This window comes from Microtus oregoni, unplaced genomic scaffold (assembly GCF_018167655.1).
Source record: "Microtus oregoni isolate MIOR12 unplaced genomic scaffold, Mior012 000035F_ref0000213, whole genome shotgun sequence".
In the NCBI taxonomy this organism is placed as follows: domain Eukaryota; kingdom Metazoa; phylum Chordata; class Mammalia; order Rodentia; family Cricetidae; genus Microtus; species Microtus oregoni.
This window is the reverse complement of record NW_024543094.1, coordinates 3,852,121-3,879,261: the sequence shown is the minus strand read 5'-3', so window position 1 is coordinate 3,879,261 and position 27,141 is coordinate 3,852,121. Positions and strand designations below refer to the sequence as shown.

Sequence of the window (27,141 nt, the reverse complement as noted above, 5' to 3'; positions counted from 1 at the left end):
GGCATATATAAACCATGGCAAAGGGGCTCTCATATAAGATACTGGAGATGAGTGGATGAGGGTTTCTTACTCTCTAGATCACTACTGGAAAATTCTGTAATGGGTGCTCTTCATGTCAATGACATTTTCAGCAAGGCTACTCTTTTACAATTCTCTTTCAAGGGACTGCAAAGAAATTTTTAAATATCCCAAACCTGGATTTACCCTCACCTCAGAGATCAACAACGCTTGTCACATACTGTGACTTTCAGAGGTGAGGATGGCAAGAGTGTTTATAATTCCTTAGCAACTTTAGGCAAGTTGACCGCTCTTGCTCAAAACATTTCCCATGGCTCATGCTCAAGATGCTAGAATAGCTAAGCCAGGCTCTTACGCTTCAACGGAGAAGAAAAAGGTTGAACTGCGTTCATGGTCATCCGCAGCATTTAACAATAGGAAACGAAGGTTTCCAACTGGACCACCTTTCAGGGAGAAGCAACCACTGCTTAACTTTCCCTGACTTGGTGGGAAACACATGTCAGATTGGTATTCTGCTTCAAATGCATTAGTGCAATTCCCGTTTTAAGAAAATTATCTCTCTGCTAAAACATACGGCAGTGTTTCTGCACACCCTGAAGGATCAGTCTTAGAACTTGAGCAAAGCTGGATCCGACAGAGTAAAGCAAGCGTCTTCCTACAACCTGACTGTGTACTGGGGCTTAGGGATTGGATGGCCATGAACTTCAGCCTCTGCGTTCTCAGAGGCTTCGCCAGCTTTAATAGTAACTCACATTTGGTTCAAGATGACTGCACGTTTCTTGGCATGCTTTATATTTAGTATGGGTGTGTGGGAAAAGAGAAAAAGGAGGATTACAAGGCTTCATCTCATCATTATTGTTTGGAAATAAGGTTTGGTATGGAAAACTGAATAAAAGATGGTTCTGAAAATTTCGTTTTCTCTGTAACACTGTAAAAAGTCACTGTATAATGTAGCTCCTCAACAATATGTCACTCTTCAGCAAGTAGCCAATCTATAAGGAGTTAGTAGGTAGAAAGGGATGCGACACATTCATCCATCCTTCCATGCATTCATTTGTTCGTGGATAAAGTGATTACATTGCTTTTCAGTATCTCCTCTGTGAGGTTCTGACAGTAAAACAGTAAGAGGCCGTTTTGTATCACATTGTTGACCTTTATGCTACTGTGTAACCATCTATCTTTGGGTGATGGGAATTAGGAGGAACCTTTTCACCAAAGAGCTAGCAAAGCTGGCTTCTAAAATCAGTCGCTGGCTTCTGGGACACAGATGGAGATGAGAGAGCTACAAAGCCTATGCCACACTCGGGGAGAACTATGGTTATCTGCGCTTTAGAGAGAAGAACCACGCTGGAGCACTAGCCTTGTACACGACATGAAGATCATGCTGGAAGTACCTGCATGGATGGAGGATGTGATCTCAAATCGGAACTGCAGCTGTCCACTCACATGGTCAGTTGGAAGCCTGCGGCCAAGTGTGTAGCTGACCACCCTATCCCTAGAAGGAAATAAGCACCATCACAGATTTTGCAATAGCCTATCCTGCTAAAGACCACACAGTGTGCTTTCTCCACCAGCTGCTGCGACAGGCAAGCTCAGAGGAACTACTGACAGGAAGCGAGGGGCTCTCTGGGGACCTATGCGACCGCCTTAAGGTACACATGTGGGGTCAAGTACAAGGTAATTCTTATCAAATATTCTAACTCAGGGGTCAGAAAACTACAGTTCATATCTAGTCATCACTTTTTTATTTTGGTATGGTCATAAGCTTTATTTTAAAGATTTGGTGGAAAATACTTAAAGAAGAGTAAATTGTGTGAAATTCAAATTTAAGTATCTGTTTTATTGGAACACAGCCATGCTTATGAGATTACACGTTACCTATGTCACAGTGGAAGGACTGAACAGTTTAGGCAGAGACTGTGTGACCTGTAAATCCTAAAATATTACCCCTTTTTACAGACTAAATTCGACAATATGTGTTGTATAGAAGGTGAGAGGACAAAAATCGCAAATGTTTTTGCTTGATCTTCCGTGGACATTGCCAATTTCAAATACGCCCCTGGCAATGGAGGTTCTAGAATATGTGAGAGGAAATATATGCAATGTATAAGAATAGATTCCATGGAAGTTCCCGGAGAGCCTGTGCTGGGCTATGGGAAGCCACCTGCTACAGGATGGAGCGAAAACAAGACTTGTGTTCACTGACCTTTGGTTTCCAGAGGCACCAAGTATGGAGACGCTTATTGACTACTCTGGATTCTGGTGCCATACCCATTCAAAGTCATTTTTGAATTGCTGAAAAATAATCCATCCAGGGAGGAATCAATCTGAGGCTGTAATGGTATTTTTTCTCCACAGGCAATACAGTTTTTATTAAAAAGCACTTTCTTGCTACCTTGGTCAAATGAGGGAAAGTACTTCTTTGGGAGGCTCAGGGACAAACAAAGATGTATTTCATAGCCAACTGTTTGCTCCATATTCAATCCACTGATTCATTTGGATATTCAAATAAAAATACGAGTTACTGGATGTCAGTATTAAATGACTTCTTAGCAAAAGTTGACATTATGAAACAAATAAAATAGCCCAATGATCCATTAATTTAATATCTTCCTTGATAAAGCATGGCATAGTGTTTATTTTTAGAATTCATTATATTTCATAATTAAAACAGTATATGGAGATATAATAGGATGAACCACAATGCTCTGTCAATTTAGAAAGGGGGAGGATATTGACTATTATTTTGAAGTATGCCCGCTATGATCGTAAAAAATACTTTCTGAATCTAAGTCGATAGAAATGAGAGCTGAAGATGATCATTTGTGACATAGCAATCAAGTTCACTGTTTTCTGCACTCACTTCCCAAGATTTCCTCTCTTTCCTTCCAACCACTCAGAGACCACAGAAAGTGGTTCCTGAGGCCCTGCCATAGAAGAAGATGCTGAAGCTGACCTTTGCGTCCTATACGCTGAAGCCTATATGTACCCCACAGAAACTGCCTTTAACAGCTTACACATAACTGGAGACTAAGGAGAGGCCAGTAAATAAGGACCCAGATAGTCAGCGACACTCTCAAAGTGAAGATCGGAGTTGAATTTAGAGACCAAAAGACAACTGAAAGGTAGTGCTACAGTTTAAGGAATGGAGAGAGGACTGGAAATGGTGTGTGTGTGTGTGTGTGTGTGTGTGTGTGTGTGTGTGTGTGTATGTGTATGTGTGTGTACTCTGGGGTTGTACCATGGCTCAAGCCAAATGACAACTGACATCGTCCAGCAATTTCTTCCTTCTTATGCTGGACATATCTCTAATGGGCAGCTTTACAGGAGTGGTCTCTACAGGTGATGGATGCTGCAGGCCTGGGAAGAGAAGGAGGAGTGGCCAGAATAAGTGGAGGAGTAGGAGTTGGAGTAGGCTAAGTGTATCATCCTATCAGAGGTGGTGGGGAGTAATACCACCAAGGCTTATTGTTGCCTGCACTCATCTACGCTGCCTCTTCCTCTAAGGGGGAAGAACACTAGGAAAACCAAACTAACCTTGCTCAGGTTAGGGCAAACCCCTTCTACCTCAATCACTTTTTGTTTTCCTACCTGGGTATACATTCTTCCACAATGCAAGGCTGGCATTGTAGGTCAATACTAAAAAACATCCTTGGTGTAGGGAAGCGGCTGAGTCCTCTCTGTTGCTGTAACGAGCCAGAGAGTTCAGCCAGCAGGAAGTAGCTGAGTATGTGTTAGGCAGTGGTGGGCTCACCCCCTGGAGTATCAGAAGTCTTACCAAACCTCTTTTGCTGTCTTGCTCCATACCTGGCATTAGCAGTGTGAGGGTAGGAGAGGAGTGGAAAGTACGGCAATAGCAAACTAGGCAATCAGCTGCAGGAGGAGGGAGGTAAGTGTGTGTCTAACCTTGACTTATGCCTCACAGGTTTCTCCTTCTTACGTGGAGAAACGACAATGCTTAAGAAGTGTTACGAGAACCAAATGAAAAAGACCAAGGTCATGAGGAACACCATTCCCTCTCAAGCCCTACTATGTGCCAGTGATTATATTAGAAAGTTTACACCAGGGTGTTGTTTGATCAATTTTCACAAAGCTGAATGGGTAGTGGAAACATAGTCTGACATGTGGCAATGACTCCATATATGTCAACTTCCTTTGGTGTGAGAATTAAGGCATCCTTATGATCACACAACTACACACATGCTGTCAGGTACTAAACAAACTCCTAGAGAACTTCATATTAAAATATCAAAAAAGTCTGCATAGTATTTTTCAGTCTTTTGATATTACTCTGTGAGACATAACATATTAATAATATGCTTATAGCCAAAAACCCATGCTAATATTTTTAAAGGTAGTGCTATTAGCTAAAGAAATACACATTATAAAAGAGGTGATCTGATCATAGTTCATTTTAATAAAGCTATGAGTGAATATGAGTGCAAAATATGTAAAACACAAAAGCATATTCTTATATACAATTGACTTCTGCAACCCATAATTGCTGTCATTCCCTGAAAATGCATGCTTTTAAAATTTCATCTAGAATTTCTTGCAAATAGCATATTTTGAGAAATTCTACCTAAGAAGCACAGCACTTCGTCTGGGTATGGAAATGCAGTGTGTGGCTAAATTCTACATACAAGACAGGTGAAGGAATGAAATATTTTCCATAGCAAAGGCAAACTTTAAACTTCTATTTATGCAGGAAAATGTATTTTTCAATACTGTCTTATGATTTTTCCATACTCTTTAATATGTTTTGCACAAATTGCACATAACTAAGAAGAAGGGGAATGATTTAACTGAATATCATGGCTCAGGAAATGATATTGGTGGGAGAGACCCAGGAACTGGAAACCATTTTAGTTTGTGATTCCCTAAGACTTTATAATGCAACTCACAAGCCATCCTGAAGGTGGCCTATGAGCTGAGCGGCGTGGCCTATGAGTGGAAGGGCCTGGCCTATGAGTGGAAGGGCCTGGCCTATGAGTGGAAGGGCCTGGCCTATGAGTGGAAGGGCCTGGCCTATGAGTGGAAGGGCCTGGCCTATGAGCTGAGCGGCCTGGCCTATGGGTGGAAGCATAGCCATCTTAGTCACAGTTTACCCTATGGCGTGTCTCTCCAGCAGCCTCTGAACCGGCATTGACAGCTTTCCCAAGAAACGCTTGATGATGGGACGGCTCTTGGCAAACTTGTCCTTCACTTCAATTTCCAGCACATCAGTTGGCAGAGACACGAAACTGAAATGCTGCAATGAGAAACCATATCACATTAACTAACCGAGAGGTTCTAGGGCTGGTAATTCCCGATTCCTGCGCCTTGGCCTTAGTGACGCTGTGAGACCTGTTTGTTAATAAAGGAAGGCTGACAACTATATTCTCCCTTAGATATTAAAAAAGGCATCAAGAAAGGAGTGAGAAATATGTAAGACCGAAACTTGGAAGGTAGGATAAAAGGCTGTGAAACACTATCTTCTAGACTTGATACAACCAGTACCTCACAACAATCGTGGTTACCTTCACTAAGCCAATGTATCAGCAATCAGTCATGGAAGTGGGAGAGACTTGAAGGACTACACCCTTCACTACTGAAGTCTGGCTATTGGTGGAATCTGAGAGAGGGAGGTTTATTGTTTTTTGTTTTACATCCCATGCTGATCACATCAGGCTGTATGGATGGCTCCCATGGTCAGGACATTGGGCCTTATTAAGCCCAGTGAGTAACAAGGACAACACCCAGCCTCTTCCACCCCAAATCAACAGGCATGAAAGTGGAGAGATCTGTGAGGAGAAAAGGGGCTGGACTTGGGTAGCAGGCAGATAATAAAGAGTAGGGATTAAGAAGGGTCAAATGCACTGGGCACATGTGTGGAATTGTATAAGATGGAAATTTGATTAGATAGGAAGTAGAGTTAATCTTTTATATTCAGATAAAATCAGCACAAGTTGAATAAAACACTTACCAGACTCTCATACATTTGATTAAATTACCATTAGAAATGGCAGCGACAGGCAAGAGACTTGCCTTGGGGGTGGGGAAACACAGAAGAAGATTTAAGGAGAGAGAGGAGGGATAATGTCGACTAAAGAGACATAAGAATTCTATTTCTTTATTTTTACTAAAATTACATGTATTTTACTTTTTATTTGGTGGTGCACACCTTTAATCCCAGCACTCGGGAGGCAGAGACAGGCCGATCTCTGTGAGTTGGAGGCCAGTCTGGTCTACAAAGTTAGTTCCAGGATAGGCATCAAAGCTACACAGAGAAACTCTGTCTTGAAGGAGAGTGGGGGGGGTTATATATCACTATCATGTCTCATCTCTCCTCCCACCAACTCTCCCCAATTCCTTACGGCCTATCTTGAATACACACACACACACACACACACACACACACACACACACACACACGAAATGCTTTAACCGAAGCTACACCACTTGGGGTGATAATACTTTCCCCCAAATTAATAGACTACATAATTAAAACACCAGTGCCTGGTATGGGAAAACTTCAGGCCTCATCAAAGAAGCTTGCCTGTGCAGTAGACAGAGACCATTGCTGAAAGCCTCAACTGGTCAAATGCCAATAACAACTGAACATGGGGTGTACAGGCCCAGTTGATAATCTACAACACAGCCCTTATATATTAAAGCTCAGGGAATATTGATGAAGAGGAGCTGAAAAGATTTTAAGGGTCCTTTTATATGCGAGAGGAAAACTGCTACCATGAAATCTCCAAAGCATGATTGCCAAAAACGCAAAATGATGCTACCAGTTGATTTTCCAAAGTGGGTGGGGGGAATCTTATAAGGTTCCACACTTGGATGAAGAGAACTGGTCAACAAGATGAAGAGGTGAAGCAAGCCATCAATGTGGATCATGATCATTTGGGAGGCTCTGAGTCCTAAGTACTGTTGAATAAAAAACCAAATTGGACATCACAGATTATAAACACCCCAAAGTCAAATGGTGATAATCATATAACCAAAATATAAGTGGTCCTGATTTATCAGAAATTCTATCTCTAATACAAACAAAAAGTGTAAACTTTAGAGTCGTGCCAGCATGACCCAATGAAACAGAACTAGTCAGTTATAAACAAATTAATGTAAATAACTCTGCCTGCCTTTAGAAAAAGAAAGTCCCCCTTATCCACACTAGCATGTCTATTGTCCTTGTCAGCTCGTCTTTAGGCAGTTGTGTTGGTGAGACTTTTAGGTATAGCTTCTGAAACTGCTGTGAGAAACCATCTTACAGCATACTCCCGTTTCCCTGGCTCTTCCCACCCTTTCTTCTGCAATGACCCTTGAGCCTCAGGATTGGGAATAGAATTGTAGATGTATCCCTTGGGACTGGGTTCCATGACTCAGCATTTTGATCAGTTGTGGTTTTCTGTAATGGTCTCTGTCTGTTGCGATATAGGAGGATTTGGAGGGGAGAAAAGGGAAGGGGGAATAGCATAATGGTATTACAATATTAAAGAAAAAAATAATTTTTTAAAAATGATTGTATATGTCAGTCAGTCATGAAAAAATATCAGAATCCTTCTGTGCATATACTTTATGATTTAGGCTCTAACTGAAGCTTCGGAGTTTAATTTATCGCTTAAATTGTAGCCCTCCATAGTGCAATGCATACTTTTCTATGGCAATAAGTTTTAATTTTTCTAAATGGATATGGTTTTATTTTTGATATCATATAAAGATAGTATCATAGAATAAAGTCTTGACTGGTTGTTGCAGAAGAAATAGCAGATCCAATATTGCTTTGATATAACTAAGACATCAGTGTGAAGGTGATATTATAATCCAGAAGGTGAAATGGCTGTGGGGAATTTCAGAGACATCCCATGCCGGCCAGATTTTTGTCAACTTGAAACAAGTGAGAGTCATGTGAGAGGGGGGAACATAGATTGCGAAAATGTTTCCATACGATTTGGCTATAGGCAGGTCTATAAGGTATTTTCTTAAATAGTGATCGATGCGGGAGGGCCCAGTCCATTGCGGGTGGTGCCACCCAGGGTTGGTGGTCGTGGGTGCTATAAAAAAGCCGACTGAGCAAAGAAGTACCCCTCCATGATCTCTGTTTCAGTTCCAGCTTCCAGGTTCCAGCCTTGAGTTCCTTCTCTGACTTAGGGGATGGACTGTGGCCTGAGAGATGATAACCGGAATAAACTCTTTACTCTCCAAGTTGATTTTGATCTTGGTGTTTAATCATAGCAGTGGAAACCCTAACTAAGACATATTCATGTTCAACATGACTTAGAAAGTATTTTCTAAGGTGTTTATGGGTATGAGAAAATATGACTCTAGACTGAGAAGGCAGTATTATCATCTGTTTATAACCACTCATAAATGTGTAAAAGACAGAAAAATAATTTTTCTTGTTTTATAAGCTCTAGCACTTTATGAAATTAGTTCTTTGAGAATTTCGTAGAATATACGTTGAACATGCACATCTCCCTTCCCCCACTACTGTCAGAAACACTCCCTCCCCTAAGTTTGTGTCTTCTTTCTTGCAACCTATCAAGTCCAATTTGTGCACCCAACGTATATTGGACGTGTGGCCTTCTGCAGGAATGTAGCCAAATTACCATGAACTACACTGTTAAGGAAAACCAGTTCTTCAGTGGCTATCAGAAGAAAATAGGTCCTCAAATAGGGGTTGAACTTCATTCCAACCTCCCTGCCTATTCCAGGATTTGATCTGGCTGTATCTTGCACAGTACTTGTGTATGCTATGAGCTAGCTCATATGTGCAGCTGCCCTGCATATCTCTCTGGAAGATGCTATTTCCTTGTGCTCATCCATTGCCTCTTGTGCTCTTCCTGCCTCCTCATCTACAAAACCCTGAGTCTGGGGGAAAGGGTGTGATGTAGATGTACTATTGGGAACTGAGAATTCCACAGTCTCCATCCCTGGGCTCCAGCATCATGTGGGACTCTGCATAAGTCACCTTGTACAACAGATAGACAAACTTCTCTGGATGAGGGTGAAAGACGCATCAATCTGTGGGTACACGAGCTTGTCACTAGGAGTTTATATACTACTATATAATACTGTGTCCATTTAGCAGAATAATAGCATCAGGTTCTTCACTAGGAGTTATGACTAGCTTGTCTAGCCACAGGCTCTTGTCCTGATAATGGTGCCAGGTGTGGGCTTCGTCCTGTGGGATGGGACTTAAATCCAATCAGAAAGTTGTGGGCTTCTTCAATTATCTTCATGTCATTTTGCTCCAGTGAGTGTGTCTTGCCAGCCTAGTCATTATTTTAGCTCACAGGGCTCACAGCTGGTTGAGATTGGTGGTTACCTTTCATGTCTGGTAGGATGCATATCACCTACCAGAACTGTGAAAGCTAGACCATAGGGATGAAGCTTCCAGGCCAGCACCTGCTTGATTCCTCCATGATCAGTGACTGGAGGACTTTCAGCAATGGTGTCTTATTCTCAACTTTTATAAGGTAACCAATAGCATTGTAAATAACCTGTAAAGCTAGGGCATCTATGGGGCCTCACTAGCCAACAACTCCAAAAGAGGTAACTCATTCCTGGAACTGGATTTTTAATTTGTTAGCCTATGGTGTTATAGTACAACTTCTTTTAAACACACACACACACACACACACACACACACACTCTATCATCTATCTATCTATCTATCTATCTATCTATCTATCTATCTATCTTCTATCTATCTACATCATCATCATCATCTATCACCTATCAATCTCCTTCCTTCCTTCCTTCCTTCCTTCTTTCCTCTTTCTTTCTTCTTTCTTTCTTTCTTTCTTTCTTTCTTTCTTTCTTTCTTCTTTCTTCTGCTTATCACCTACCTGCCTATCAATCTATACATCTGGCTTAAGTGGTAGAACTATCTATAGCCCTTTGATGAACCTCCACACAGATTTCCATAATGACTGTACCAGTTTGCATTCTTATCAACAGCGAATAAAGGTGTTCCCCCCCCCCCCCACACCTACGTTAGCATTTGCTGTCATTTGATCTTAGCCATGATGACTGAGGTAAAGTGGGATTGGATTAATCTTCATTTCCCTGGTAGCTTAGGATGCTGAATGTTTTAAAAATGTTTCTTAGTTATTTGCATTTTATCTTTTGAGAACTCTATTTAGTTCTATGTTCCATTTTGGAATTAGGTTGTTTGGTACTTTTTCTTTTCTTTTTTTGTATATTCTAGATACTAACCATCTGTGAGATATGTCCCTAGAAAAGATTTTTTTTTTTTTATGTTCTACAGGATGCCTCTTTATTCAAAGGATTTTGACTTTTCTGTCTGGAAGTTTTTTTTTTTTTTAGTTTTACCAGGTCTCACTTAGTAATTGTTGGTTTCATTGTCTGAGATATTTATGTATCTATACCCCAAGATACATTATATATGTACACATGTACATGTATATACATGTGTATATACAGGTCTACATATATAATGACTAATTGTTTGTTGGAGATGCTTAAAGAGGGAAAAATCACCTGGGAAGTAGAGTAAAATACTACCTCAGCTTATAACAACGAGTCACATAGAATAAGGGGACTGGATGCATTATTTTCTTGGGATGGGGTTTCTTTGTATGTAGCTTCCAGACATGTAATTCATGCAGTAAGATGGAGGGCAGTCTGTGTGGTATCATTCTAGTTTAGCTTGGCCTCTGTTATGATTTCTAGGTAAGTCCGTGGCTTTGTAGGAAGACCACTGACTCTGTGAGGATTAAACAAACAAACAAACAAACAAAAAAGCAAGCAAGTAGTGAAAAAGTCTATAAAGTTGGGCCTGGTGAGCTAGCTCAGTGGGAAAGGGCTCTTCCCAGCAAGGCTGATGACCTGAGATCCACTCCCAAGTGGGAAGAGAGACTTGGGTTCTGCAGGTTATCCTTCCCCTCAACACACTTGCTGGGGCACATATATGCCAACCCACATGTGTGTAGAAAGGTTAAGAAAGGTTATTATTTTTATGCCAGTGAGTGTTTTTCCTGTAGGTATGTATATATGTGTACCATGTATGTCCAGTCCCTATAGAAGCCAGAAGAGGGTTTTGAGACTCAGACCTGGGTTCTCTAAAGAAGAGCAAGTGAATCAATCATCTTTCTAGCTTTGGGTTGTTTGATTTTTTCATGTTTAGTTTTTGAGTTCTTTGCTTATTCTGGATTGTAACCTTTTGTGTTACTGGGAAAGATTGTTTCCCAATTCGTAGATTGTATCTCCACTTGACTGATGCTATAGTTTGTTGTACAAAATTTTTCTAATTTTATAAAGTCCCATTTAGTAATTGATAGCCTTAATTCTGCTGTCAGTGTCCTAATCAAAACTCGTTTCTTTTCCAATGAGTTCAAGTATATTTTCTAGTTTTTCACTATCAGACTCAGGTTATCAGGTCTTATGTCGAGATCTTTGATACATCAGAGTTGAGTTTTGTGTGTGGCGAGAGATAAAGATCAAGTTTCTTTTTTTACTCATAGCTACTCAGTTTGACTAGCAACATTTGTTGAAGATGCATTTTTTATTCTATGTGTATTTTTAGTCTTTTAAAAAATTAGATGGCTTATATATGGGTTTTCAGTTCTCTTCCACTGACCCATGAGTCTATTTTTATTCTAGGACCATGCTGTTTTTATTATGATAGTTCCATAATATAACTTAAAATCTAGGAGGATGATATCTTTTTTTCTCTAGTTATTGTTTTGGATTATTGGGTTATAAGGAAATACAGAATTTAAGATTACTTTTTCAATGTCTGAGAATTGTGATGGTATTTTGATGGGAATTGTATTAAATCTCTGGCTTGCTTTTGGTAGGATGGAGATCTCACAATATTAATCCTGCCGATCCAGGAGCATGGGGAATTATTCTGCCTTCTAGTATCTTCGTTTCTCTTTTTTTCCCAGCATCTTAATGTATTTATTGTACAGGCCTTTCAATTCCCTTTTAAGATTTGGTCCTATATACTTTATTTTTCTTGAGGTTATTGTGAATGGTATTAGTCCCTTGATTTCTCAGAATATTTCTCACTTGTATTTATAAATATCACTGCGGTTTTTTTCTTTTGTGTGTGCTACTTTTGTATCCTTTCCCTGTATGACAGGATTCATTAGCCATAGAGGATTTCTGGTGGAGTCTTCAGGGTCTTTCACGCACAGCATCCTGTCACCTGCATGTAAGGATACTTCCACTTCTGTCCTGTTTGTATCCCCTTTCCCCTTCTCTCATCTTAGCTCTCTGGCAGACAATAGAGATAACACATTTCTTTATGGAATGGGAGCAGGGGGCGTAGTGATCCTTGTACTCTCCCTGATGTTAGTGACAATGCTTGAGCTCCTTTCTCCATTTAGCAAGATTTTGGTGGAGAGATTGTAGTGTATTGCCATGTGTTGAGGTATGTTTCCTTATTCCGAGGTAATCCCTGAATTTTATCATGAAGGGATACTGGATTTTGTCAAAGATTTTTTCTGTATCTAATGAGATGATCATGTGATTTTTGCCATTTAGTTCCTTTCTGTGGTGGATTCTATATATTGATCTCTGTATGTTGAAGCATCCCTGAATCTTTGTGATGAAGCTGACTTGATCATGGTGGATAATCTTATTTACATGTCTCTTGTTCTTAAGTGCATTATTGAGAGGTTTTGCATTTGTGTTAACCAGAGATATTGGTCTAAATTTTTCCTTTTTTGTTGGGTCTTTTTGTGCTTTTGGTGTAGGACAACTTAACATCATAAAAAAGAATTTTTGGACATTCCATTTTCATTCTGTGGACTATTTTGGGGAACGTTGATGTTGGTTCTTTGAAAGTCTGCTACAGTGCTGTGCCAAATCCATCTGGGCCTGGGTTTTTTTCTTTTTTCTTTTTTTAGTTTGAGGTGTTTAAATTGCCTTTTCTATCTAATGGATGTTAAATATCTCTCAAAACTATTCCTTTCTTCGTGATTAAACTTTGGTAGGTCCATATGTCTAGAAATTCATTTTATAGTTTCTACTTTGTTAGAATGTAGATTAAAAAGAACCACAATTTTGTGTAGTTCCTCAATATGTGAAGTAGTGTTTCCCTTCATGATGGAGGAAGGTCATTGGTTAATTAAATAAAGAAACTGCTTGCCCTGATAGGTTAGAACATAGGTGGGTGGAGTAAATAGAACAGAATGCTGGGAGGAAGAGGAAGTGAGCTCAGAGATGCCATGCTCCCCTCTCCCAGGCAGACGCGATAGCTCTGCTCTCTGAGGCAGACACACGTGATGAAGCAAGCCGCCAGGTCAGACATGCTGAATCTTTCCCGGTAAGACGGGTACTACACAATTTATTAGAGATGGGTTGATCGGGATATCAGAATTAGCCAGTAAGGGCTAGAGCTAATGGGCCAAGCAGTGTTTAAATGAATACAATTTGTGTGTTGTTATTTCGGGGCATAAGCTAGCCAGGCGGCCGGGGTGTTGGAGACGCAGCCCCGCCGCTCCTAATACTACACCTTCATCTCCAATATTATTCATTTGGGTCTTTTTATCCTCCTGTTGGGTAATTGGGCTAAAAGTTTCTTAATCTTAGTTTTCAAGATTGTTTTCATTTTGTTTCATTATTTTTAAATTTTTATTTACTTAATTTCAGTCATGAAATTTGATCACCTCTTCCAGTTCACTTTTTTGGTGTCTATTCTTGTTTTTACAGGACCTTTGGGTATATCATTTCTTTATTAATTTGAAAACTCTTAACTTTTTATATAGGCACATAGTGCTACAGACTTTCATGTACTGTATCCAATAAATTTTTGTGCTTTCATTTTCTTTCATTTGAAGGAAGTTTTAAACTTTCTTCATCATTTCTTCTTTCATGCAACTGTCATTCAAAAGTGTGCTGTGTAGTTTCCACAAAACACCATGCTTTCTGTGGGTTATATAGCTGCTGATATTCAGTTGTATGCCACTGTTGTCAGATGGAGTGCAAGGTGTGATTTCAATTTTCCTGTTTTTGTTGAGAGTTTGAATTTATCCTAATCAGTGTTCTCTTTTAGAGAAAGTTCCATGGGCTCCTGAGAAGAATGTGTATTCTTTAGTGTTTCAGGCCTGGATGGTTAAGTTTCAGAGGAAAGCAAAGATTCGACTGAGGCTCTTGGTATGATATTTTGTGTTGAAGATTTGTGGTTTCTGGTCATCTGGAGCTGAAGAGTTTGGTTGTAATTAAAAAGTGACAAGAACCACTGAAATAAAACCTTTGCTTTATCAGGACAATTGACGGTGCTTGCCTGGAGCTAAGATATTAGTGGCAATTTAGAAAAGACCAACATCACTGAGATACAGCCTACTGGGAATATGTCCTAAGAGTCAGAACACAGAAGCCTTGGTACAGAGAAAGATGAAGACTGTACCTAATGCTGGTAACTGAACTTGGCAGAATGTAAGAGTCTCCCAGGTGATACTGGTGTTGATGACATGGAATAGTCATGGAGAAGAGTTGAGGTTTTTGCTCTGTGAGAATCTAGGAGAGGCCACTAGTGAATATGCAGCCTCAGCTGAAGAAGCAGCTCCTGAATTGAGGTGATCATGGAGAGAAGTTGAGGTTCAGCATCATTGGGCAGGTTCAGAGTCCCTGAAGATAGTTCAGGAGAGGCTATTGGTAAAGGCACAGCTTCGCTGAGTGAAGACCCTAGCATTTCAGCGATGCCAGTACCATGGAATGACCACCAAGGACAGCAGCATCTGTGGCATGGAGCTGGCCTGTCTACAGAACAATCTGCACATGCTGCCAATGATAGAGATAAATAGGCTGTCATTAACGCTTTTGATCTTAGCCATTCTGACAGGTGTAAGATGGTATCTCAGAGTCATTTTGATTTGTGTTTCCCAGATAGCTAAGGATGCTGAGTAATTCCTTAAATATCTTTTGGCTATTTGAGATTCTTCTGCTGAGAATTTTTTGTTCAAATATGTATCCCATTTTTAATGGGATTATTTGATATTTTGATATCTACTCTCTTGAGTTCTTTATATATTTTGGATATGAATCCTCTATCAGATGTGGGGTTGGTGAAGATCTTTTCCCATTCTGTAGACTGTCATTTTATCTTATTGACAATGTCCTTTACCTTACAGAAGCTTTTAAGTTTCAGGATGTCCCATTTATTAATTGTTGATCTCAGTGTCTGTGTTCCTGGTATTATAGTTGGAAGTAGTCTCCTGTGCCAATGCATTCAAGGTTATTTGTCACTTCCTCTTCTATCAGCTTCAGTGTATCTGGCTTTATGTTGAGGCCTTTGATCCACTTGGACTTGAGTTTTGTGTAGGGTGATAGATATGGATCTATTTTCATTCTTCTACACGCTGCCATCCAGCTTTTACCCACCGGTCCTCTCATCCTTCTCTTCTAGCCATCCCCGTTCCTGTATGTCAGCTGCCAATATGCAGAAACTCTTTTTCCCTGTGGCCATTTACTTCTTTTTAGACTTAGTCCTGTTGCAGTCTGCTGGTAGGAGCCCTTCCTCTCATCCCACTTCAGTTCCCTGGGGGCACTACCTCTTGGCACAGACCCAAAGTATCCCTATCTCCTTGGTCCATGTCTTTTTAGACTCTTGGTTCTATTGCAGTTTCCCTACAGGAGCCCTTTCTTGTATTCCACCTGTTCTCTGTGGACTCCACCTCTTGGTGGGGAGGCTGGTTCTTTCCTGCAGACCTCTCAGCCTTTCCCCAGCTCACCTCCACTCCATTCTGATACCTGGTGACCTGCAGAAGCACTTTCTACCAGGGACTCAATAGCCACAATACTCACCCAGGACACAGAGTAGGAGACAAAAATCAAAGAATAGCACACCCACTCAACAATGACAAGAGCAGAACTCAGCATTAAAAAACATTTCAAAAACTAAAACTCCAGTTGCCTAGATTAGATTTCAGCACAAACATAAACAGTCAAGATAATATGCCTCCTTTAAAACTCACTAACTCCATTGCAATAGACTCTGAAAAATGCAATTTTGCTGAAGCATAAGACAGAACTTCAAAATAGCCATTATGAATGTATTTTTTTCTTTCTTTCTTTATTTATTAAAGATTTCTGTCTCTTCCCCACCACTGCCTCCCATTTCCCTCCCCCTCCCCCAATCAAGTCCCCCTCCCTCGTCAGCCCAAAGAGCAATCAGGGTTCCCTGCCCTGTGGGAAGTCCAAGGACCACCCACCTCCATCCAGGTCTAGTAAGGTGAGCATCCAAAAACACCAATGATAGCCTTTGCTGGAGAGGTTGTGGAGAAAGGGGTACACTCATCCATTGCTGGTGGGAATACAAACTTGTGCAACCACTTTGAAAAGCAGTGTGGCAGTTTCTCAGGAAATTAGGGATCAACCTACCCCTGGACCCAGCAATACCACTCTTGGGAATATACCCAAGAGAGGCCCTATCATACAACAAAAGTATATGCTCAACTATGTTCATAGCAGCATTGTTTGTAATAGCCAGAACCTGGAAACAACCTAGATGCCCTTCAATGGAAGAATGGATGAAGAAAGTATGGAATATATACATATTAGAGTACTACTCAGCAGTAAAAAACGACTTCTTGAATTTTGCATACAAATGGATGGAAATGAATGTATTTAAAGACCTTAAATGTACATGAATAAATAAATGCCCTAATGAAGATGATGAAAACACAATAAACAGTTAAATGAAATAATTAAAAATTCAAAGTATGTAAGTAGAATTTAACAGGGAAATAGAATCACTAATGAAATTCAAACTGAAATAAAATTGGAATTAAAAAATTTAAGATGGCAAACAAAAACCTCAGAGGTAAGCCTCAGCCTCCCTAACAGACTACAAGACATGAAAGAGATAATCTTAGATATTAAAGATAAGGTAGAAGAAATGAATAGCACAGTCAAAGAAAAATGCAAAACATGAAATTCTTAATGAAAACTCACTACTTAATGAAAAATGGGCCAAAGCAGAAATCAAGAATGAAATTGAAAGCATTTTAGAATTGAATAAAAATGAAAACACAATGTACCCAAACTTATGGGACAAAATGATGCACCTGAAAGCTTTAGAACAAAAAGGAGTAATAAAACCAAAATTGAGTAGATGGCAAATAGTCAATAAATAATCAAAGAAATAATCAAGTATAGTTCTGAAATCAACAAAGTAGAAATAACAACAAAAACAATGCAAAAAAATCAGTAAGAATAATAATTTCTTACTAAATCATCTAAAAGAAAGTAAATCCAATTTAATAAAATTAGAGATGAAAATGGTACATCATAACAGACACCGAGGAAGTTTGAGAATCTTCAGATATACTTTAAAAATATGTATGATACAGAACTGGAAAACCTAAAAGAAATGGATTACTTTCTTGATATATATGACCTACTAAAGTTAAATCTAGGTCAAGTAGGCAAGTTAAATAGACCCAAAACCCCTATAGAAATAAAACAGTAATACCAATAAAAAAAAAAAACTCTGCCAGACCATCAGGTCAGATGGATTCAGTGCAGAATTCTATTCACACCTTCAAAGAAGAATTAATGCCAATATTCCTCAAAAATATGAGGCCACTCTTACTCTGATAAAAAAACCATACAAAGACCCAATCAAAAAAACAAGAAAAGAAGAAAATTATAGACCAATATCCCTCATGAACATAGAAATCTTCAATAAAATACTTGTAAACTGAATCCAAGAGGACCGCAAAAAGACCACCCACATTGATCAAGTTGGCTTCGTCCCAGAGATGCAGGGATGATTCAAAATTCATAAATAAACAAATGTAATCCACCACATAAACAGACTGAAAAATAAAAAAATCACATGAGCATCTCATTATATGCAGAAAAGGTCTTTGTTGAAGTCCAACATCCCTTCATGATATAAGTCACAGAGGGACTACATAAACAAAGGACACACCTCAACATAATAAAGGCAATTTACAATAAGCCCATAGCCAGCATCACCCTAAACAGAAAGAAATTCAAAGCATTTCCAATAAAATCAAGAACAAGACAAGGATGTCTGTTCTCTCCATACCTATTCAATATAGTAATTAAAGTCTTAGCTAGAGGCAATGAGACCACTGAAGGAGATCAAGGGGATACAAATAGAAAGGGAAGAAGTTAAAGTATTTTTGCTTGCAGATGATGTGATAGTATACATAAGTGGCCCTAAAAACTCCACCAGGAAACTTCTACAGCTAATAAACACCTTCATCAAAGTAGCAAGTTATAAAATTAACTCACAAAAAATCAGTTGCTTTCTTATATACAAATGAAAAACACCGAGAAAGAAATCAAACAAAGAAAAATCTGTAGTTACCTCTGACCAAGCAAGTAAAAGACTTGTATTATTAAAAACATTAAGATATTGAAGAAAGAAACCAAAGCATTCAGAAGCAATCTACAGATTCACTGTGATTCTTATCAAAATTTTAATATAATTCTTTATAGAAATTGAAAAATTAATTTTCAACTTTATATGGAAACACTAAAATTCCAGGATAGTTAAAACAGTCCTAAATAATAAAAAAGCTACCACCATCCCAGATTTTAAGTTGTACTTCAATAAAAATAGCATGGTATTGGCATGAAAGTCAACACTTTGACCAATGGAATTAAACTGAAGATTTAGACATTAATTCACATACCTATGAAACCTATTTTTTACAAAGAAGCCTAAAGTGCACCCTGGAGAAGAGACAACATCTTCAACAAATGGTGCTGGCCAAACTGGATGACTGTATTTAGAAGAATGAGAATAGACCCACTCTGCACAAAATCTACAACAAATGTATCAAAGACCTCAACGTAAGAGCCATGATGTTAGAGAAAGTCAGGGAATGAACTTTAACTCATTGTCAGAGGAAAGTACTTCGTGACCATGGCACTGATGATAACCCAATTAATACATGGAACCTCATGGACCCTGAAAAGCTGTATGACAAAGGATACCATCATTTGGGCAAAGTGGTAGGCTACAGAATGGGAAACGGTCCTTACCAATTATACATCTGATAGAGGTTATTATCTAGAACATCTAAGAACTAAAAATACTGACTCTTAAGAAAAGAGAGAACTCGACTAAAAATGGGCTACAGAAATAGATCTCCTGAAAGATGAAACACAAATTTCTGGTAAACAAAGACATTTTCAGCATCCTTAACTATCAGGAACATTCAAATTAAAACTACTTTGAAATTTCATCTTACTGCAGTCATAATGGCCATGATAAATAAAATAAATGCCAGTATGCGCTGGAGAGAATGCATGGAAATGGTAACATTCAGGGCTGGTGGGACTGTAAACTGGCACAGTTACTATGGAAATCAGTGTTGTGGTTTATTGGGAAGCTGGTAATCAATTTACTTCAAGATCCAGCTATACCACTCTTGGGCATATATATCTTACTGCAGAGATACTTGCACAGCCGTGCTTATTGCTGCTCTGCTAATAGTTGCCCCAAATTGGAAATAGCCCAGATGTCTATCAATTGATGAATGGAGAATAAAATTGTGGTACATTTACATAGTGGGATAATATTAATCTATTAAGAAAAATGAAGTAATGAAAGTTAGAGGTAAATGGATGTAACTAGAAAAAATTCATCCTGAGTGAGGTAACCCAGGCCCCCCAAAACATATGCTTTTTCTTATATGTGAATATTAGCTTTTAAGCCTTTAATATGTGTGCTGTAACTTATATAACCACAGAAGTTTGGTACCCAGTAAGGATCTAAGGGGTAAGAGAGGATCTCCCAAGGAAGTGGAAATGGAATATATTGTTATGGAGAGAGAAAGAGGAAACTAGAATAAGAGGATAAGTAAGGAAACATATGGAAGAGGAGGGTAAAGGAGGGAGAAACATCTAATTCTAAAGGACATTTGAAAGACCACATGGAAACCTATTATTGTAGAAGCTTCTAAAACATATACATACATGAAAAGAATATAAATAAAGTCACCAAATAATAGGGGAGACAATATCCCATATAGACATCTTATGCCACCAAGTAAAACACATAGTGCTAGTATTTGCCACATCTTGTTGACTCCTTGGCCAAAGGGGTCACATCACAGGCTATTTGCAAGGTTACTGGTTGCTCGCCTGATGGTAAGGCCCTATGGCTGAAGAAATACTTACTTATGCCATTGAACATTGAGCATCAAGCTGGTGCCTACTAGAAGCTTCACTTGTACAGACCAGCAGTACTACTGGTAACTTTGTGGTACTAGAAGTTACTCTGCAGACTGTTAGAGGATTAAAGTGATTATCAATATCACTCAGCTACAATCCCTGCTACTTACAGTAATGACCTGCCTGTAAGATATACTGGTGCAATTGTGGCATAAATGTTATTAGAATAAACATCCACTTTCTGATCAGATTTAAGGCCCAATCCATGAGGTGGAATCCACGCTTGACATTGCAAAAATGGCCAAGAACATGAGGCAAAAATGTCACAGAACTGGGGAAACTTCTGCTAAAGGAACGTAGCAGTAAACAGCTCCTGACATTCTGCTATAACTATCGATCAGTTTCTTGCTCAACCCATACTAGAGAAGCTTCTTTTGCAGTAGATGGGAATTAACACACTGATTCACAACTGGATGATATTCATAGGGTGAGAAACTTTGAAGCACTCAGTCCTAAATGGAATGTTTCCATCAAAGCCCTTCCCTCAAGGCTCAGGGATCTATGCATAAGAGGAGGTGCAAAGATGGTAAGAACCAGAAGTGACAACTGACTCCAAGAAAACAGTCTTCCAGACATAACAGTACTGACCCACATATGAACAAAGAATGACTGTGACAGCCCACACAAGGTCCTCATAGGCTCAAGCCAAGTGGGATGCTAGCATTGAGAGGGAGAAGAGGACATGGGGTCTCATTCCTAATAAAGAAGCTATCTGCAGTTGATACCCACTGGCAAAAGGAAGATCAGTTTCCTTTAATGGAGTCACAGGATATACCAACCACACTTCAGGTCAGGCTCTGTACCAAGAAGCAGTTGGCCCACACAAAACAAACACAAAGGTATTCTTAAGTCCTTTCTTTGGGCATACTTTTCCTTATTTGTTTTCTGTTTGTTGTGATTTTAATTTTTGTGTTTCTTGTTTTATTGTATTTTGTACTGTATTTTTACAATAATACAATTCTATTGTATTTATTTTTTTGTTTTTGTTTTTGTTAGAGAGAGGGAATATAAGTTGGCTATGCAAAGTATAAAGAAGTGGTGGTGGAGATCCCGAGGGGACATTGGGAGAAGGAAAAACATAACCAAAATATATTGTATGAATTTTTTTCAATAAAAACTTGGTAAGCATCCTTAGGCACCAGGGAAATGCAAATTAAAACTACATTAAGAATACATTCTATCCTAGTCAAAGTGGCTCACCACCAGGAATCTAAATAAACACATGGTGTGGGAAGTTCTTCTGTCTATGTGTTGCTTTTATTGGTTAATGAATAAAGCTGTTTTGGCTAGTGGCTTAGCAGAATAGAACTAGGCAGGAAAACTAAACTGAATGCTGGGAGAAAGAAGGCAGAGTCAAGGAGAAGCATGGAACTGCCAGAGGAGAGAGACACGAGCCACCAGTAGTAACCTTGCTGGTAGGCCACAAGTCTTGTGGTAAAATATACAATAATAGAAATGGGTTAACAAAAGATTAAGAGCTAGCTAGCAATATGGCCTTGTTCTACATGTGCGAGAAATCTAAAGAAACGGAATAAGTACTATCCAGTATCTCACAACCAATTTTGGTGTAGATGACTTGTCCTCAAAAGTAAAATAATGCATTCTTAAGTACATAACACTAAAAATCTTAAACAGCATTGAAATTGTTTGTATTTACATGCAAAATAGAGAAGGTGCCTGAGTCTATGTAGATTTGTTCTACTTAGTATTCCTTATATACTTTTGGAGGGTAATGATTCCACTTTTAGAATTTTTTTTTCTTGAAAATTTCACTTGGTTTGTATTTTGTATTGCATTTCAATATAATTTGAGCTGGATACACAACTCATTCCTTACCCCACCCTTCATACTTTGGTTGAGGAATATAAAGAGCATACATTTAGAATAATACTACGATGATTTGAATGAGAAATATACACCATAGGCTCTGGCACTTGAAAACTTTGAGTTGGTGCCATTGTTAGGGCAGGGTTTGGGAAGATGCAGTCTTGAGGAAGGAAGTACATCACTAGGAACATGGTTTGAGAGGCGATACCCGGCTTTGCTTCCAGTTATCATCCTCTGCTTGATGTCTGGAGTTGAAGATAGGATCTCTGAGCTTCCGGCAGGCATGTCTCCTCTACTGTTATTGACTTTCCTTCTGGAATCCTAAGCCAAAATGAACTCTTTCTTTTCTGGCATTTTATCAAAGCAATAGAAAAGTAATACAGAAGTTGGTAGCAGAAAGTGAGATGTTTCTTTTAAGAACGTGACTATGGTAGGTCTTTTTTTTTTTTTTTTTTTAAATTTGGAGTAGTATAGCTTTAGGGCTATTCTATTCTACTAGAAGCCTGAATGACCAGCGGTATTGAAATCAGTGCTTGGCATTATTAAAGAATTAATTTTTTCAAACATGCGAATAAAATTTCACATCAGCCAGTATCTAGATTTTCACCTTAATCCGAGTCTTATCAAGTACAGCGGTATCAAGCAGGGTATATCTATCTGTTGTGTGCCATTTGGCACTGGTTGCCAGGGACAGAGGAATTCTATAGGGGCAGAAGCAGCATTTTCCTGGTATTTAGTTGCCAGCTGCTTTGTGGGGTTATGTCTCATTGTTGTTTGTTTTCGTGGCACCGGGAATGGAAGCCAAGGCCTCAGGCACAGGTGAGCGATGTCTACCTAAGCTACAACTCTCATATCAGATTTATTGAGCTAATTTCAGGTGTAGCATTTTAAATGTGATGCATAAACCCAGGACAGAGAATGAGAGCACTTTTCAATATATTTCCAGAGAAAAAGTGATTTCAAGTGAAATCTCAAGTGAAAGTAAATCTCATAATGTTAAAAGCATTCTAGTTGACATTTTTAGTACCAAGCCATTTTGATAGTGGGGTTTAAGAAATGTTTTCTACGATTTCTACTACCTTTGTGACAAGTGTATTAGGCGAACTTGCTCACTGTTTTTCAAATAGAAGTAATTACTATAGCGTTTTGTGCTATCCACAGGGATTCAGTAAGTAGCTCAGAAATTATTGGTAAGAATATCTGGGACTGAATAAACATGTCACTGTATATCCGATATTCTTTAATAGTGATACTTTTCAATGTTTTATAATCTGTTCATAACTGTTAATAGTAGTTCAAGTGTAGCTCAATTTCCATTTCAAAACTCTAAAAAGCCTTCCTGGGGAGCCTGAAAGGGGTGATTTAACTTAGCAAGGAGATGGTACATTTTAAGAGACAATGAAATAGGTCTGTTTCCAAATATTTAACTATATTTTCTTGCCTACAATGTTTGAAAATTCCACAGCAGAGATAAGAATGATCTACGCTGAATAGTCATGGAAGAGCTATGTCTAACGCAAGTGTGTTAGGTTGGGGCACGTCTCCATCAATTACAGGTGGATATGAGTGGGTGGGTGAGGATACCAGGCTTAAAGGAAAACTGATGACTCACAACTGCAGACCTTTTAACAAGCCATGTTATGCTTTGAGATGAGCTCTGTGCCTGCACAGCCACACTTTCCCCTTCTGTATCAGAGCTCACTCACGCCTGCCCTGCTGCCTGTGTCTCCAGCCACAGCTGCCAGGTCGTGTTCTCAAGTGATCAGCTGAAAGTCAAGGAGTCAAACAAGCTGAGCCAAGTTCCTGCCTGTTCTCTAGGAGGGGAGTTAGTGAGTCCCAGCATCACACATGATTTGTTGAAGAACTCCTAACTCCTGGGTGGTGGAGAAGACACACTTAGAAGTAGAGACGGTCCTTTACTGGTGCGATGAAGTGTTCAATACTGGAAACTGAGATGCATACCACTCTATTCAAACCACCAAGATGGTATGAAAAATTAGGTTTTGTATCTATCTAAATCAAGCAGTATGTAACCAAATCAGGGATATTCTAGGGATGACTGGTTTATCTAACCCAGGAAGATGATGACTTTAGTATCCCTGGAAGACACCCAGAGGGTCACATTTGTAGTTTGGAGCTCTCGGTGATGACAACCTGGGGAGAGCTATAGAGAAATGGGAGTAATCATGTTTAAATGCACGTTTCCTGCTTGCAGGTATCTGTTCTGAATCAGAACGGAACCCACTGGTGATGTGGCAGAAGGAAAAACAAGTTCTAACTCGGCTAAGTATGATTGGAAGGGATTTACTAATAAGCTCGCTTAGAAAGTACTAAGTTACACTGAAATAAGAAATTTAGCTGAAAGGTTCTGCCTCCATTGTTGTTCAGATATAAGTTCAAGATAGGAAAGTTTCTCCTGGACTACAGGAAAAGATAAAACATGAATTGAAGTTCACACTTCCGACTTAAGTTTGGATAAGGTCTGTTGAGTTCTGCTTTACTATACAGTCTGTTCATCAAAACTGCTTGTTCTTATCTGGGAAGGTAAACATTTGCCAGACAGCCTCGAGGAAGGGCCAGTGTTCCACAACTATAGGTCTTGAGAGCTGATTCCCACAGCTCTATGAATAAGTAAAAAGCTTTGTTAGTGGAAAAATGTCTTATTGATAATTGCCCAGAAAAATGTAACTTCTGGCAGGAAATCCAATAGTCACCTGCAGGTGAAAGCTTATGCAAGCTTATAACCTGTGTCTCTGTTGAGCACTGACTAGGACCCCAGTAGTAAAGACTCCCCCATTTCTCTCCCTCCCTCCCTCCCTCCCTTCCTTCATTCCTTTCCGCCCTTTTTAAATCTCTAGATGCCTGATTGGGTTGGAGGGAGGGTATTCTCCCAGACAGAGTCTTCATTACCTGATATTGTCTGGGACAATGATTCCAGGCCCTGATGTTCAAGTTGTCAGAGAATGTGATTCCTTAAAGGCCCGAGTCTCGCGGTCATGAGTTAAAGAACTGAATCTATGCTCCACAGGAAGTATGCTCCACAGGGGTGGGCTCATCACCATTGTTTTCATTTGATCCTTCTAGCTTTCTTTCAGCACCCCCACACCCTAGCACTTACCTCTGCCTGCCAGATGGGGTTCACAGTGTTGCCTCTGATCGTGGATCTCCTCTCTTGCCCATGATGAGGGAGGGCTGGAAAGATGCTGTGTTTCCCAGGCTGAATGGAAATCTTCAGATAAGGGTCTGGGTTGAAAAACATCCCCTTCTTCAACCCCATGGCTTGGAAATCTATCAAATAAATGACATTTTATTTAAGTATATTTTAGTGAGCTTGAGTACCTACAAGTCCTATTCAAGACCAGATAATCCAAAACATTGATGTGGTGGTTTAAATGAGAAATGTCCCCCATAGTTTCAGATATTTAAACACTTGCCCATAGTTGGTGGTACTCTTTGGGCAGGTTTTGGAAGGTGCAAGATGTCACTAGGGACAGGCTTTGAGAGCCTCACCCTACTTCCAGTCCACCCTCTGCGTGGTGTTTACAATTGAAGATATGATTTCTCAGCTTTCTGATCCAGCCACCTACTGGCATTCTTCCCTGCCATAATGGATTCTTTTCCTTCTAGAACCATAAATTTGATATAACTCTTCTGTAAGTTGCTCTTGGTAATGTTATTTTTTTTACAGCAATAGAAAAATTAATTGATATACATTTGAAACATTTTTTTACAATGTTTAGTCTATTTTTCATCTCATTACAAACAAGGACTGATGTGTATATACACAGAATTCCATTTGGAACATTTCTGGCATATGTTAAATTGTATTTGGGAAAGAAATCCTTGCTATATGTCAGTTCAACTGGTACTGTGGACACTTTATTTTTCATGAGAGGACACACGCCCTGATTGGACTGGGTTTCTGGTGCTCCACAAACAGATTAAGAGGAAGAGAATGAGTAAGAGGTTGGGTGTCATCAAAGGTGGTGGACATGGAAGAAAACTAACTGGAAATATGTTAGATAAAAGATATAAAGTTTTCACAAGGTAAAGACAAAAGAAAACCAAGGGTAGTAGTTTTATAATAAATGTGGCTTTCATTGAGTAAGGATAAATTGAAAAAAGGATTTGAAAAAGCAGAGATACATGGAAGAAAAGTAAGCACAACCCCCATGGAGCTAGACTTCTCAAAGATTAGAGTTTTGGGAAACCATGGGGTCAGGAAGAGGAGACTTTGGCAATCCACCTGTCTAACTTAAGATGTTTGATTATAAATAATTTCATGTTGTAGTGAGAAAGTTTATTTTGAATGCATGTTCTTCAGTTGTTCTAACTGCTTCTTCTACGTAAGTTTCAAGTCAAAATTTCCATTATTTCTTCATGAAAACTCTTGCCATCCTGGTGTTTCTCAACCTCCATGGCTGCCCAGTTGGTTTGTTAGAATCCCTGTCTCTTATACTCAGAGCTGACTTGTGTCTTGTCAGCTTCATGGTATTTTGGGGGCTTTGCTTAGTGTTCTTTCTTGAGTCTCTGATGCAAGTTTAAAACATGGACCAAAACTACCATGGTGATGAAAGGGTTGACCTGCCTTACATGTCCTGATCACACCCATTACTGAGAGAAGTCAAGGAAGGAACTCAAGCGCTATCAGAGGCAGAAACCATGGAGGAAAGCTGCATGGCGGCTTGTTAACTCTTGCTTGCTCAGCTTGCTTTCTTAGACAGCTCAAGCCCACTTGCCCAGGGATGGCAACACTCACAATGCATCATTCAGCAAATAAAACATTGCCCACAGGCTTGGCCATAGGTCAGACTCATGGAGGCAGTTCTTCAGCTGAGGTTCCTTCCTCCAAGGTGACTCTAGTTAATGTCAAGTTGAGGAAAAATAACCATCACCTTTAGTTATGGATTATGTGACATTTTTCTTGTTTATCTTTAAGGCATGGAGTATATTTTGATATTTCCATTGGTATTTACTCTCTTATAATTTCTTTCTTTCTTTCTTTCTTTCTTTTCTCTCTCTCTCTGTCTGTGAGGGAGGGAGAGAGACAGAGAGACAGAGAGAGAGAAAGGGGAGATGGAACAGGGATGGATGTTAGAGTGAAACCTGTCGGGGTGG

At 39.4% G+C, this 27,141-nt stretch overlaps 1 protein-coding gene across 7 annotated transcripts in view; it reads right to left on the bottom strand.

Moving 5' to 3' along the window:
- The window catches only part of Hecw1 (HECT, C2 and WW domain containing E3 ubiquitin protein ligase 1), a 256,017-nt gene that overhangs the window by 59,293 nt on the left and 169,583 nt on the right, over positions 1-27,141 (bottom strand). For all 7 annotated transcript variants that reach the window (XM_041630717.1, XM_041630722.1, XM_041630720.1 and 4 more), the window contains 3 exons: positions 25,142-25,311; positions 5,127-5,269; positions 1,413-1,513 (listed from right to left, as the gene is read on the bottom strand). In XM_041630717.1, coding sequence (XP_041486651.1) covers positions 1,413-1,513; positions 5,127-5,269; positions 25,142-25,311 — 414 coding nt within the window. The remainder of the gene's footprint in view (positions 1-1,412; positions 1,514-5,126; positions 5,270-25,141; positions 25,312-27,141) is intronic.